The following is a 13,659-nucleotide window of genomic DNA, read 5'->3' as shown; positions in this document are numbered from 1 at the left end:
TTAAAATATCGAAGAATATCGAAATATATTCTAAAAGACGTTGAAAATTCCAGATTTTTTAGTCTTTTATTTCCTCAAGTCAGTTGTTTCTTCCAATTTCGCACACTAAATAGCAGAAAGTTTTCTTTGGGTTACTGCTGATTATAAGAGCACATGCACATTTTAAGTGACTATAATTTTTCAAAAAAGCCATGAATTGATTCAAAATTTTGCAGGTAGCTTTTTAATAGTAATAGGAATCTATAATAACAAATTCAACATGCTAGCATTGTTTATGTATATAGCCTATACATCCTTAAACGTCTGGAATGGTTTTTATTCATTTTCGCATCGATAAGAGGAAAAAGCTGATTGACAGTGGCACCGATCGATCCGTCGTTTAATCGCATTACATTATTACAGGGACATACGTCGCTCGATGCGAGAAGTAAATTTTAAAACGTCGTAAAACAAGCGGTATCGATTCGAAATCAACGAATGTTTCTCGTCCACCGGCCAGCACGAATAACGAGAGCTCAAAAACAAATTCGCAATCCTATCAACGTCAGTTAATGATAGTGCATATAAATAAAAAAGAAAAGTCGATGAATGCGCCGCGCAAAACGCAGACTCGTTTCAAAACAAAGAGAACAGCTGTTCGATGGAATGTCCATTCGCAGCGGTCGCACTTTCAGGTTTCTTATATGTACTTGCAATTAGACAAAAGGACAGGAGAATCGTTCGACAGCTTTGTTCCTCGAAGGATTTACCTAAAAGGAGACCGTATAAGATGTATGTATGCGTCAAAACGGAATGAGTAAGTATATGTGTAACGAGAGAAATAAGAAGAAATTGAACGCGGACCACGGGAAATGACCATGGGGATGAGAATGTTGGCGGTAACAAAAATTGCTTACCACTTGCGCAGGCGATGACATTTTCGTTTATGCCGTAATATTTCAATCCGAACCACGACACGTACTACCTACACGCGCTATTCTTTCCACTGTAGTACTGTCAATTGTTACTGGCTACTTGCTACACAATTATCACAGATCACAGCAGGCAGCTCCCCCGACGACACTGCATTACTTTACTTATCCCCGCGCCGAAGAACTACCGTTTCTCGTTTATTCGTTGGTCGATCTCTCGGCCTCGGTAAACGCTTGCGCCGGCCGAAATATCGTTGGCAGCGGTGAACGCGCAACGTTTTGGTTGGTAACTCATGTTAACGTACTTCGCAGTTGTATAGTTAAGTTTTAAAATGAGTGCACGAGTAGCGAAACGAATTTAAAAGTGATATTACCCATTTTTTGACACGTGCTTCTAAATTACGCCGTTCGCAAGTCATTCTGGCAGACAATAGTTTGAATTTACGCGATCCAATCACTCCCCGGTCGTCGTTACCTACGTTCCACGGGATCATTGAAATTTGGCGGCAGCATAACCTTGTGCCTATACCCCACTGAGAATGCGTATAAATGATTCTCTCTCGTACAGTATATTTTAATACTCTACTTTGAACATGAAGGAATTGGAAGAAATGAGCTGCGAGGTAATTCCAATCGAGTCGTTTATTTGTTTAATTCACTCGGGCATGCACGTTCAACGCATACATCCGATTCTCATACTACGCATTTCAGCAGCATTATCAACGACGATCATTTCGTTAATCCGACACCGATATTATCTTTATATAGGTACGTAGCGTCGTGGATATTCGACACTCTATAGTTACTCGTTTGAACAACGTGGAGGATGATAATAGACAGTCGAACGATTCTGCACCGTACAACGGTTTCAGCGATGCCAATGGGGGACTTTTGAGCGATGTAACGTACGCTTGGCTAAGTTACGGTTCTCATTTAATCGTTATCAATGTTAAAACTGGAGAATGTACCAGTTCTTGGACGTTCCGTGGCAAGGTCAGTTGTGTTTGTCAATTCCCTGTGCAAAACAGGGAATTGCCATTGCTCCTCGTTGGTTTGGACAACGAAGCGACCAGGATTAAAGATTCGATCGGTGTACTATGCGTCTTCGATTGCACCTCATCTCGTGTTTTAAGAGCTATAAAGGTAAATGTATCTCGTGATCGCACGGTTACGGCGAAGGGGTGAAAGGGATAAAATCAAATGTATCGTGTTCGCGTCTTTTTGTCGTACAGATGCCAGCTGGTATAGAACAAGTTTGCATCGTGTCCGGTGGCGCGGATTGGGAAGAATTCAATGATAAGAGGCCAGACAATATCCTTATGCAAATGGATGGTATAGCTTGTGTAGTGTTACGCAATCTCTGTCATCTCATGGTCGATCTTCGGAGATCCGTTTGGGAGACACCATCGGATGTATCCGCCACGATGGACGAGACTTCTCCCGCCGAGATTGAGTTCTTAACGTCGAAAGATACCTTTCGTAACACCGACAACAAACACATGGCGTTCAATCTGTTGAATCGACGTAAGCATAACTTTCTCTCGCTCTCGGTGCACTCGTTCGGCTCGAGTATACACGATCGTGTCTTCACGTGTTCACAGGTATAGAGAAGCACATCGGATTCAACAGAGAAGATTTAGAGTTCCTAGATGAGAAACTGACGAACACGATAATCAGTTCGACGAAAATCGGTTGTCTAATATCGGGGTGCTTAGGGAGAGTGATAGTATGGCAGAACGATGGTTCCGTCGGTTGGATCAGTATGCCCGTAGACGAGACGATGATAGTGACACATCTAACGTTGTTAGAACCGACGGACGATCCCAGACCGTTTTATTACTTGTGGGTCGTTCTCCAAGACGAATCGTCCAAGGTGCCTCCGCTTTTCCGAATGTTTGCCTTATTGTTCGAGCGAAAGTATTGCGACCGAGGGACTAATTTGTATTTCAATCTGGAAGCAGAGCCTAGCCTTAAGCTCGAATTCGAGTTAGAACCGAACGACAGAGTGGTCAGTTTGTCACCGATCGAAAGAGCGGCCAATCCGGATCAGACGGAGTCCGAGTCCAGGAGAGGCGAGGACAGTTTGCTCCTGATCTCGACCACGAACAGAACTCTGTTGTTCGATTTGAATCAATGGTACAAGGAGCAGATGCCTCAGGCGATCTCCGAGTGCAAGAATCCGAACAGCATACTGGCTTGCTACGACACGAAGCACAAACCTACGGGCGTGACGAGCGAGCAAATAATAAGCTGCGCCTACGTTCCTCGTACCCTGCAAGAGTTCGCTGGTAACAGTTTAAATTCTTTGGAGGAGTTGTTCTATCCTAATTCCCTGTCGCTCGAATGGGTAGAATTGAGCACGTCCAAACTAACGTTCTGGCTCTCGCGGGGAGTTCAAGCCGAGCTACTTCGCGAAATGGCACTCGCAGGACCCATCGTGTTGACACAGCCCACCGAGACGTTTCACAAATGCCTATCCGTCGGTTTGGTACCGTCCAACACGGAAGTTTCGTTCGCCAGCGACCTAAACACCCAGCGGGACATGTTGCTGTCGCTCTGCCTGGAGCAGCGTTGGGCGAGCTTTCTGATCCGTTGCGCCAGAGAATGGTCGGACGGGAGCGCTGCTTACATGTATCCGAGCTTCTTGAGATGGGGAATCCAGCGGGCGTCTTCGATAAAAATGATCGCTGATCGTCTGTGCGTGCCGTTATTCGATCAGTCGGGCAGCAACATCGGCGAGTCCGAGGTCAGGACCCTGAGATTCTGTTACCAACAATTGGAGTGTCTGTCGAACGTAGTGGCTAAGTTGCCGACCATCGAAACGGACACGCTGACGAAGCAACGAAGAGCGCTGAAACGAGTGTCTATGTATTTCCAAGTACTTCTCTGGTTTTACGACGTGGGCCTGTTACCCGAATCGCAGAATCTCGAGGAAGGTCCGTTGCCGATTTCTCTCGCGCTCAAGATACCGTATCCTTTCGAGAAGTTGTCCATGTTGTACAACGAGAGAAGAGAAGAGATCAAGGGAGACGCGACCAAGCCCGAGGACGGCGAACCGTTGTTCATAGACGAATTGATCGCGCGCGAGTGTCCCGCGCTGAATCTCCAGTGGGAGAGAGAAGCTGGGGACGCGGCCACCAACGGCTACTATCCTCCGTCTTCCCTGCAGTCTTTACTCAGGAGTTATCTGACGGATTGCGATCAAACGGAATCGAGCGAGATCGAATGCAAGCATCAAATCACCATATACCTTCTGATGGATTTAGCCATGCTGCTTCAAGGCTCGTATCCCGGCGTCGATCAGCTGATCAAGTATCCCTCGTCGTTCAAAATGAGTCCGAGCTTGATAAAACTGACTCAAGCGTTCTGGCTGTTGGATCACGAGGATTATCACGGTTTCTTGGACATGGTGACCGGCCAGTTGGTCAACGATTCCGACGTCAAGGATTGGCATCACAAGCTCGTGCTGAGAACGCTGATAAGACACGACCAGCACAAGCTGGCTCTGATGTATCTGCGCGTAAAGAAGCCACCGCTGTCGTCCCTTCAGGAACAAAGTACGCTGATCGATCTGTCCGTGGAGCACGGTTTGGTACAGTCCGCGTTTCACCGCAGACCCAGATCGCACTACGCCCAACTGCTGATGTGCTTCTTTCAAGCCTGCAAGAATTACGACAAGCTCGGGCACATCTTGCATCTGGCTCTGGATCCCGAGGAAGAAGACATGTTCGTCAAGTTCTTGGAAGATTCGAAATCCGAAGACGTCAGGCTGCTGTACTATTTGCAACGGTGCCGTTACATGGAAGCCAACAATGGAAGTTCGAACTGTTGGTTCAACGCTTTCGGCTCGAGGAACGTGCACCTGGACATGTTGAACGCGTACAACGCCACGTTGCCCGACGTCATGAAACGGTTCACCGCTAACACGGCGAAAGCGAGTCTAGACGCGGGCTCGGAACCCAGGTATCCCAGACCGATGACGCACTACAGAAGCTCTCAGAGGACGGCGAGTATCTACGAAACGGTGATCAGGAAAGCGAGGGAAACGTATGTCAGGAACGAGAAATCAGCGATTCCTTTTGTCACTGCTCCCTGCGCCACGTTAAGATCGAACAACGAGAGGATCGACGTGAACTGCGTAATGTCACCGAAAATATTGCGAGCCGGTAGGAAACGTACATTGGATCAAGTGACGCGGGACGAGAAAGACTCTGGGATCGTTACGCCGGACAGAGCGAAGCGCAGGAAGTTGTTGAACGACGATGAAGCGGCTATAAATGCAGCGTTCAATACGCCGTTGGTGAAGCGAAAAGTTTCCAGCAAGAGAGACGTTCAGGCTGAGACTCCGCATTCCATTCTGAAGATCAGACAACTTATAAGGAACTCGACGTCGCCCACCGTTGCCAGTCTACACGGAGAGACTTCGGAGGGTTTGAAAGTCGGTCGTCAGATACGATTCGACGTCAGCCAACAATCGAGGAAAAGTTCGCAGAGCGAAGCCAACGTCAACGAACAAGTTCCTAAGCTCGACGTCTCCAACGAGGCCAACGAGATGTTCGTCGGTCAGGTTAGCGACACGTCCATGATGGAGAGTACCGTCTTGTCGGAGAGTAGCTACACCTGCTCGAACGTGTTTCCTGCTCGTCCAAGGCCGAGCATCAGAAGATCTGACCATAGTGTCGATCAATCTCTAGCCAAGAGTACGCGGCCAGAGAGTTGTCCGCTCAATTCTCGTTCGAGCGGTTCACCGCTTACCGATTCGGAGAATTCCTCGAGAATGATATCGAAAACCGGAGGCAGGAGGTGTACGTCGTTGCTTTCGCCCTCGGCGTTCTATTCCACGGCGGTACTTTCTTCGGACAGTAGCTTCGAATCCGCCAGCTTGCCTCCGAAGCGCGAGATCAATTTCCGATTTTCGAAGACCCCTCAACGACAGGATACGAATCGCAATCACTTGCCTGCGTCGACTCCTAAGACGACGGGTCGCGGCTCCGAGGGATCGTGGCACGCTTCAAGGAAACCGATGGACGACGAGGAGAGGGAGGATACGATCCAAGAAACGTTTTACGCGGCTGGTGAGAAAGTTTCGGATAATTTACGTCGATCCAATGATTTTCAGTTTCACAGCAACGAGAAGTCGGGAGAAGATACAGAAATCAGGTATGGAAACGGGAAGGCGAAGACCTCGGAGGTAGTTGATACGGAAGGCGAGGACAACGAAGAAACGTTTGAGAGCCTCTCTAACGCTAATGAGAGTAGCTCCTATGGCAAGAAAGATGAAGAACGGCAACTGCGTCGCTGGTCACCTCCTTCGAACCTGGACGAAAAAGACGCGAGTTTAACGAACCGGCAGCATTTCGACATCACTGACGACGAATCTTCGAGCAGCAGCGAGGACAACGACGAGAACCATGAAGAGAAACAGAAACAAGAACAGGAAACGATTCCGTTAGAGACGGAAGGCATCTACGATGCCGCCAACATCACGGATGATGAATCAAATTCGAGTATAGTGATAGTCGAGGACGTGTTCGAGGAGGTAGAGGAATCGGTGGTATTAAAACCGGATCCTACGCTTAGCATTAGCGAAGGACGCGTGCGCACCGTGCGCAGTCTTCGGTCTAGGCTCTCCGTGAAGAAGGAGGAGGTCGTAGAACGTAGCGAGGCGAAAGAAGATTCGATAAGCCGCGACAACAACAACTCTACGGGTTACAGGAAGACGAGGAGGAACTCGGCTCGCGACACGCCGGACCGCACGGAGACCGTCGACACCTCTAACGTGGACTCTGGCTCTCCGAGAATGACCAGATCTCGAAGAGCAGTCTCTACGACGAAAGAGACGAAAGAGGCATCGCCTGCGAGTTCACCTGCAAAGGTTCCCGCGATCGTCACGAGATCGAGACGAGCGAGTTCTCTCGCGAAAGAGGTCCTGATCGCTTCGGCGTCCACCGCGGACGAGAGCATCAAACACGCGTCTTCTCTCGGTTCGAAGGAATCGCTTGTGCCCTCGTCTCCTAGAAGAGGCAGAGGTAAGGGATCGTTATCGGCGGCCAAGGACGCTCCCACGGAAACGAAAGACGAGCAAAGCGAGGTTCCAGTAAGGAGAATTACTAGGCACGCTGCTTCGGTGCAGAAAGAGCCGTCGGAGCCGGTGAAACCTTCAAAGGGGCGTAGTAGAACGCGATCGACTAGTTTAACGGCAGAGGGCGAAGACGGGAAGACACGGACAGAGGCCAAAGGCCCGAAAGCGAAACAGACCTCGAAGAAAACGAGTAGGTCGAGAAAAGAGTCCACATCGCACGAGGAAGATGTGAAGACGTCGGAGGAACCGAGTACTCTCAGGCCGTTGACGAGGCGTGGTAGTTCTATGCCTAAGGAAACGGTGAGCATCTCGAGAAGCGTGAGGACTCGAAGAGCCATGAGTGTAACGAAAGATGCGATTTCGGAAGAGGAGTTTACGCGAACTGTTCCCGATGCGAAAGTGAACAGTCCTGCCGCGAACACGCGCAGTCGTAGGTTGTCGATACAATCGATACCGGAGGAGCTCGAAGAAATCCTCAGCGTACCGACGAAGGAGAGACAAAAGGGGAAACCGAATCTCAGACAAAGAAGAGCCACGAGCGTGGAGTCGTCTCAAGCGGATACCAAAAAGAAGACGAGCACTCGTAGCAGAGGAGTACTGGCTGAAACGATAATGGAAGAGGAAGCGACGGAAGCCGAGATACCCGCGGACGATGAGCAGCTCGCCACCAGGAAAGTCTCCACGAAGAGGAAACGTGCGCTTTCGGAAACAACGGCGCAGGAATCGAATCAAGGGACCGCGTCGAAACCGAGGAGAACCAGGCAAACGAGACAAGAGTCCAAGGAAAAGGATGCCTCACAGTTCACGTTCTCGGACAGTCCGCCTTTGGATCAGAAAGGTAAACGGAGGAGGACTTTAGATGTTGAACAACGGGATTAGATTTCATCAGATTCGTTTTCTCAATCATCCACATCGATGAAATATTTTCAGTAATGCGGGAAAACGTGTTCTCGCCCCCTAATACAAGATCGAAGGCCACGGCTGCCGATCATCGTAGGTGGTTACTTTCCAATTAATTACCTCTCTCCTTCGTCAACACGCTTGCCTCTCTTCTATTTACTCTCTTGGTTCTCCGCGAGACGCTCGCCACTTTTAATCTACGAAACTCGCCTCACGCCACACTGCATTTCGCCGACACACTATTCGCTTGTTACTTCTGCACGAAAACGAATCACGAGACAATTAACGTTGAATTCTGTTCGCAATCAGGAAAATAATAAAGAAGTTCGTCCCAGTTCTGAGCGACGATGGACGACGGCAGCTGGAAGAGGACGGAAAGGAAATGAGAAATATGTTTAGGAGAACCACGAACACGTTACGTTCGTGCAACTGCACACCGTTTATAGAACCAAGTTTGTATTACCCAAGAGATCCAACAGTACGGTAAATTAAATGTAATATTTTTGCGGAATTTTATTTTTTTTTTCGAATTTTTTTCTTTTTCTCACACGTACACTGGGTCATCCGATTTCTAAACGATCTGCGACAGGTCAATTACAGTGATTTCATTCAGTTAGGTAGTATGTACAGTGGACAGTATGTAAGAACAAAAGGAACTTGGTCGCTTTTCGAATTATATATACATATATATATATGGTTTGATAGTGTCGAGTTAGGAAGTAGAATACGTGGGACCATTGATACGAAACTTGTCTCGTGTCTTAACGATGGAAGATCGCACGCGAAGAGAGGTGCAGACCTTATTTCTTATCGGTTTAATCGAGTACTGTACACTGTAATTGAAGTTAAAATGGCCATATCTTATCGACGAGCAAACCCGTATGATACATTTTTCTTGAAACTAACGTGTCTCGATTAGAGATCTATTATCTATAATCTATAAACTCGTTCGACCAAGTATACCCGCCTGTATACGTATTTTAAGTTCCCATTAGCCAAGTTTTCAAACACGTAGAATGTAGGCAGCTGTACAGAAAAGAACAAAAGAGGTCATCACACCCGTTTGCCGCAGGATACTTTCATCTCCGGTTCCTTCTCTTCTCTTCTCTTCTCTGTTTTCTACCGCACCGAGTTCACGGAGTGAATTTTATCGTCGCGGAAACATGTCGGTAGCAGGGTGTTTACGATCAAATACGTGTATCATAGTTTGTAAATAATTTATTAGTATATCCATCCGTGTATAGCTGTATTCATACACAATAAATGTAAAAAAGAATCAATATACACTATCGCTAGCGAATAAGTTTTCCAATCACCATAAATAAGTAATTATATAGTATTAAGCTTAAATACTGAAGCACTGTTAAATAATACTATGAGCGAGCCACGTACCGTCGACTGTAATTAGTCAAAATTGTAACACGATCGCGCGGCTTATTTAAAAAAAAAAAAAAAGAACGCGTGAACATCGTTCGATCCGTTTAAGCAGTATTATTTCTCAATAGCAGAATCGATCCTCTTTGGTTGTAAATTATATTCTGCACTCGCGCGTTTTAAATAATTAATAATAAGTAGTAGCAGCAGCTCGTATGAGAAAAATTTCAAGTTAGATTCGTAAATCTACAATTGATTCAGAGAGCGTGTATAGCTTCAATTACATGATTTGATATTCAGTCTGAATGGTCTCGATCTCTTTGTACATTATTGTTCTCTTATTCGATACGATTATACTAGATGCGTATCTGTTCCTACGTAATCTTAACTGTTGATTGTCTTATCGTCCGTCTATTCTCTCGTATAAAAAGGTGTCCGAGAAAAGAAGGCAGATACAATATAGAGGACGGCGCGATCACTTGTCCGCCGATTCCTTAACATCGTACTCTTTCGAAAGGCACATCGACATTTTCCATTATTGCTTTCTACTATATCTTTGTAAACAGAAGATTCGTGTCCATCTTTGAATTACAGAACCTACCGCGTAAATTTACTCTCTCTCATGGCAACGGAAATATTTTTTCGAAAAATACTTGCTCTGAAAAAAGATTTAGTTGTCTAAACGTACTACTGCTGTTTACAGCTGTCTTTCACTCGTCGCTTATGCTTCTCCTCGTGAACTTGGGACGGTGATTGCATTTGATTTCTTCGTTGTCCTTGTATAGGCATGTAACAGGGAACATCGTCGTTCATAAGCTCCTGAGGCGGCGTGGGCAACACGTACGTAGGGCTCACGGTGCTGCTCGAGCTGCTCGACGTATTCCTGTAGATATTCCCGTTGTACGTAGGGTCGATGATCGCGGCTACGTTCCGTACTTCTTTCACGTTCTCCGCGGAATCGTCAAGCACTTGTATCTCCTCGGGATCGGAATAGCCGACACTTTGCTGCATCCTGCCTTTCCCGTGCGCGCTCTTCAGATCCAATTTGTCGGGTCGTTGAGGCTTCTCCGCGTGACCCTGTTCCTCCGAACCTTGAAGCTGCTGCTGCCGCTCCAACTTCCTCTGCCTCGCTCTCTGCCTGGCTTTCCTGATCTTTGCACGCTCCTTCTCCTGAAGCATCCGCGCCAATTCGGCATCCTGCGCCTCCATCGCGATCTTCTCATCCATGAGCAATTGCTCGTTTACCGGACCGTCCTGCCTGTCTATACCGTTCGCCTCCTCTTCTTGCTGCAGCTTCCTAGCTAGTTCCTTCGTCCCGCGAACAAACAGAAATTAGAAACCCGCGCATAAAGAGTCGATGCATCCATCAAAGAGTCGATTGAACTTCGAGTACCTCGTCTTTTTCTTGTTGAACGTGTCGTTCCAGTTCAAGCTGAACCGCCTCGTCGTCCAGCCTCAATTGCAGCCTCATTTGCTCCTGCAGCTCCCTTTCCCTCTGCCTCTCTTCACGCTCGAGGGACAGAGCGATCTGTCTGGCGACCAAGGCATCCCTCTCCTCTCTGAAAATACATGTTCCAATCAAAACGGAATCACCGTGAAACAAGTGTGGAAACACTTACTGCTCTTGAACGTAACTCTGGTATCTGAGCATCTCCAATTCCTGTTCGACTTTCGCCGTCGGCAAATCTTCTCGAAGTTGCGCGTTACGCACTTTGTTCCCAGTGTAATGTTCCTTAACTGGATTTTATTCAATATTTTATTAACAAAACCGCGGACAATACTCACGCAATAAGGTATCATATTCTTACTTTCTTCGTCCTGCAAACGATACGCGAGTGCTCCGTCTTCGTGTACCAGCCATTCGCGACAAACTACGTACAATGTACAACAATTGTCAGTCGTCGAGAGGAAATCATTAGGAATGCCAGTCTAATGAGTAATCCTGATCAGGAATGACAGTAGACGTTCGTAAAAAAAGGAATGCTTCATTTACCTTCGTTTACGCGGCCTGCCTTTGGCAGCGTGTCCGAGCTGAGCACGGATTTCGCCATTTCTCACGCCGATCCACCGTCTCCTTCGGGGATACTCCTTTTCAGATGAGACTTTCTTATTTACGACCACCTTACGGACGGGCACGCGTTATTTTCTCTCCATCTTGAACAGCACTGAACAGCAGGGCTCGGATATTTTATCCCGCGGCCGGAAAGTGGGGACGACGCGACCATGGTGGGGACCAATAGTTGGTGGGGGTATGCAGTGATTTTCACGGTAGCGCTGCGGAGAGCTTCGCGAACGCGCATGAGCACGCATGAGGGGAATAGTAGTGGGGATCGAAATACGGGCGAAAAAGAGGGGAAGCGAACCGTGCGGGATAAAATATCCGAGCCCTGCTGAACAGCACTGAATAAAACCGTGAGTACGCGTCGTACGTGTATGGAAGGCGCGTTGCACGCACACATCCATTCCCGACACACTTTCTTTCACGGCTTCATTGAACGTATCCAGAAAGATATCCAATGACAGTGACTGCTACGCGTTCTAAGCGAGACGTCCGATTTCAACGATTTCGTTGACTCCTCGCTCGCGAACTCGTTGCCAAAGGGAAGGAAAGTATTTCCCGAAATGTGGAGCGGCAATTCCCATCGTCCAGATACAAATACACATTCCTATTGCATTTCTGTGTTAATTACCACTGATGGACAAGGATGGATCGAAATACGTCGTCTCTCAGTAAACCTGTTCCTTTAACATCTCTATATATATCTTTACTTTCAACGAGCCACTTTCCACGAGCAAATAATTGATAAAATGCTAAGTGAACTTGTCACTGATCGTTTGTATATAGTTGGTTCTTTCCGCGATACGTATAACGCGTACATATCAGCAGAGATTTTCTCTTTGGTATCAGATTTCATAAAATAAAACTAGATCTTTCTGCGTTGTTCTTGGAGGTTAGACATATGGATCACAGATGTTGACGTATATAGAACAGTGATATTCCGAGACGAGTAATTGATAATATGTAATTCAACATGATGAGTACAACGGGAATTAGAGAAGCGTTAGCTACGACAGCTTCGATCTGTCAGGTGTTTCAATTTTTAGCTGGTGTGTAAGTAAACAATGCGAGCCAGATGTTTGATTCGTTGAACAATTTCGAATGGTCGTTGGTACACGAAATCTTTAGACAGAATTCGTGATCTGTAGAGCAATGAGAAAATGATTGAGCAATGTGTTTTAGGCTGGTATGCAGAAAGATCGTTAAAAGTGGGACGACAGGGAATAGCTCGGCATTGGCATTTGTAACATGTTATACTTCGTAAGTGTCGCATTCGCCACAGTCCCTCGATTCTAATACCTGCGTCCGTTGTTTCATTTGGTCGTCATTAGTTTCTCAAATGTTCGTCCAACGTTTGCAATTAGCAGTACTCGTATGATATGTTACAGATGTCTCATGTGGATGAAATACGGTATGCTTATAGGAGATCAGTTTATACTGTTAGTGAACTTTTTTGGAGCAACGCTCCAAGCATGTTACGTTTATGTATTTATCTTGTACAGTGTAAAAAAGAACAAGATTATAAAGCAAATGATCGCGGCTACGTGCTTCCTCGCGACCGTGTACCTTTACAGTTTTTACGAGGAAGACAAGCTGCAAGCTGAGAGATACGTTGGTTTTCTTAGCTGTACAGTAACAGTATTATTTTTTGCATCTCCTTTAACAACGATGGTAAGTTTCTCTGACTCTTTCGAAGCGCGTTCTGCTCTTGAATTAAGCGAAATATTTTCTAGGCACTGGTAATCAAATCTAAAAATACAGAGACTTTGCCGTTCCCCATTATCATGACTTCGCTGATAGTTTCTTGTCAGTGGTTCGCGTACGGCTGCCTTCTGAACGATCGTTTTATACAAATACCGAATTTCTTAGGCTGCGTATTGTCCGCGTTTCAACTGTGTTTCTTTATAATTTTCCGTGATGACCAATCTATCAGTACTCATAATCAGCTGGTATGATACAAAATTGCAGGGTATTTAATCTACACGAAAGCTTGCGAGCTTATACGTTTGTTAAGTGTATCGATGTTTATCATTCAAAACGCAATCTGTACTTTATTAAACAGAAATATATTTTTCAAACAATTAAGGATCAGTGTCGTGAGATTCGAGGAATTTCAGTCATAGCGTCAGCCGTTGAAGAATGGTGAAATTCAAGTTTCAATTAGAAGATTTGAGAAATTACTTTCTCACCATTCCGTCAACGACCCGACGACTGGGGTATCGCCGTAGAACACGGATTATTCCGACTCTCGATTCCCATGCTAAAACATATTTTCCTCTGCGAAGAATCGAAAGAAAAGTATCGTTCTAGATTCTAACGACGAGCGCGTCCGC

The 13,659-nt window shown here is 46.4% G+C and overlaps 4 protein-coding genes across 7 annotated transcripts in view; 2 read left to right on the top strand and 2 right to left on the bottom strand.

The window, feature by feature from the left end:
• The window catches only part of LOC108625731 (lysoplasmalogenase-like protein TMEM86A), a 6,020-nt gene extending 4,922 nt beyond the window's left edge, over window positions 1-1,098 (bottom strand). Inside the window, exon 1 of one of the 2 annotated variants that reach the window (XR_003389288.1) lies at window positions 897-1,098. Coding sequence is in view for 1 of the 2 variants with exons in the window: in XM_018025963.2 (XP_017881452.1) it covers window positions 897-917 (21 nt within the window). In the remaining variant the exon portion in view is untranslated. The remainder of the gene's footprint in view (window positions 1-896) is intronic. The other variant, XM_018025963.2, reaches the window with a different exon arrangement.
• Window positions 1,099-1,218: 120 nt separating this feature from the next.
• Elys (AT hook containing transcription factor 1 homolog) lies at window positions 1,219-9,173 on the top strand. 3 transcript variants are annotated; one of them, XM_018025971.2, is made up of 6 exons: window positions 1,219-1,534; window positions 1,680-2,054; window positions 2,144-2,435; window positions 2,513-7,831; window positions 7,924-7,986; window positions 8,203-9,173. In XM_018025971.2, the coding sequence occupies exons 1-6, from the start codon at window positions 1,505-1,507 to the stop codon at window positions 8,208-8,210; spliced, it is 6,087 nt and encodes a 2,028-aa protein (XP_017881460.1). In that variant the 5' UTR covers window positions 1,219-1,504; the 3' UTR covers window positions 8,211-9,173. The 3 variants fall into 3 exon arrangements, with proteins under 3 accessions (XP_017881460.1, XP_017881459.1, XP_017881461.1); XM_018025970.2 differs by having other exon boundaries at window positions 7,924-9,173; XM_018025972.2 differs by lacking the exon at window positions 7,924-7,986 and having other exon boundaries at window positions 1,220-1,534.
• LOC108625737 (trichohyalin) lies at window positions 9,097-11,436 on the bottom strand. Its single transcript, XM_018025973.2, has 5 exons — window positions 11,261-11,436; window positions 11,076-11,138; window positions 10,887-11,004; window positions 10,661-10,826; window positions 9,097-10,575 (listed from the first exon to the last, which is right to left on the bottom strand). The coding sequence occupies exons 1-5, from the start codon at window positions 11,316-11,318 to the stop codon at window positions 9,955-9,957; spliced, it is 1,026 nt and encodes a 341-aa protein (XP_017881462.1). The 5' UTR covers window positions 11,319-11,436; the 3' UTR covers window positions 9,097-9,954.
• A 236-nt stretch (window positions 11,437-11,672) lies between these two features.
• On the top strand, window positions 11,673-13,411 carry slv (sugar transporter SWEET1). Its single transcript, XM_018025974.2, has 4 exons — window positions 11,673-12,379; window positions 12,509-12,586; window positions 12,715-12,997; window positions 13,060-13,411. The coding sequence occupies exons 1-4, from the start codon at window positions 12,300-12,302 to the stop codon at window positions 13,279-13,281; spliced, it is 663 nt and encodes a 220-aa protein (XP_017881463.1). The 5' UTR covers window positions 11,673-12,299; the 3' UTR covers window positions 13,282-13,411.
• Window positions 13,412-13,659: the final 248 nt, after the last annotated feature.

This window comes from Ceratina calcarata, unplaced genomic scaffold (assembly GCF_001652005.2).
Source record: "Ceratina calcarata isolate Rehan_Ccalc_2016 unplaced genomic scaffold, ASM165200v1 scaffold369.2, whole genome shotgun sequence".
In the NCBI taxonomy this organism is placed as follows: domain Eukaryota; kingdom Metazoa; phylum Arthropoda; class Insecta; order Hymenoptera; family Apidae; genus Ceratina; species Ceratina calcarata.
This window is presented reverse-complemented; position numbering and strand designations above follow the sequence as displayed.

Excerpts from the sequence above, each read along its gene's own strand:
- LOC108625737 (XM_018025973.2), bottom strand. The coding sequence starts at position 11,318 with ATGGCGAAATCCGTGCTCAGCTCGGACACGCTGCCAAAGGCAGGCCGC. Across the intron at positions 10,827-10,886 it reads CAGAGTTACGTTCAAGAGCA|AGAGGAGAGGGATGCCTTGG; the intron begins GTAAGTGTTTCC and ends ATGTATTTTCAG. Across the intron at positions 10,576-10,660 it reads TTCAACAAGAAAAAGACGAG|GAACTAGCTAGGAAGCTGCA; the intron begins GTACTCGAAGTT and ends CGCGGGACGAAG.
- Elys (XM_018025970.2), top strand. The coding sequence starts at position 1,505 with ATGAAGGAATTGGAAGAAATGAGCTGCGAG. Across the intron at positions 2,055-2,143 it reads GTGTTTTAAGAGCTATAAAG|ATGCCAGCTGGTATAGAACA; the intron begins GTAAATGTATCT and ends TTTGTCGTACAG. Across the intron at positions 2,436-2,512 it reads GTTCAATCTGTTGAATCGAC|GTATAGAGAAGCACATCGGA; the intron begins GTAAGCATAACT and ends ACGTGTTCACAG.
- slv (XM_018025974.2), top strand. The coding sequence starts at position 12,300 with ATGATGAGTACAACGGGAATTAGAGAAGCGTTAGCTACGACAGCTTCG. Across the intron at positions 12,380-12,508 it reads TTTCAATTTTTAGCTGGTGT|GCTGGTATGCAGAAAGATCG; the intron begins GTAAGTAAACAA and ends AATGTGTTTTAG. Across the intron at positions 12,587-12,714 it reads TTTGTAACATGTTATACTTC|ATGTCTCATGTGGATGAAAT; the intron begins GTAAGTGTCGCA and ends GATATGTTACAG.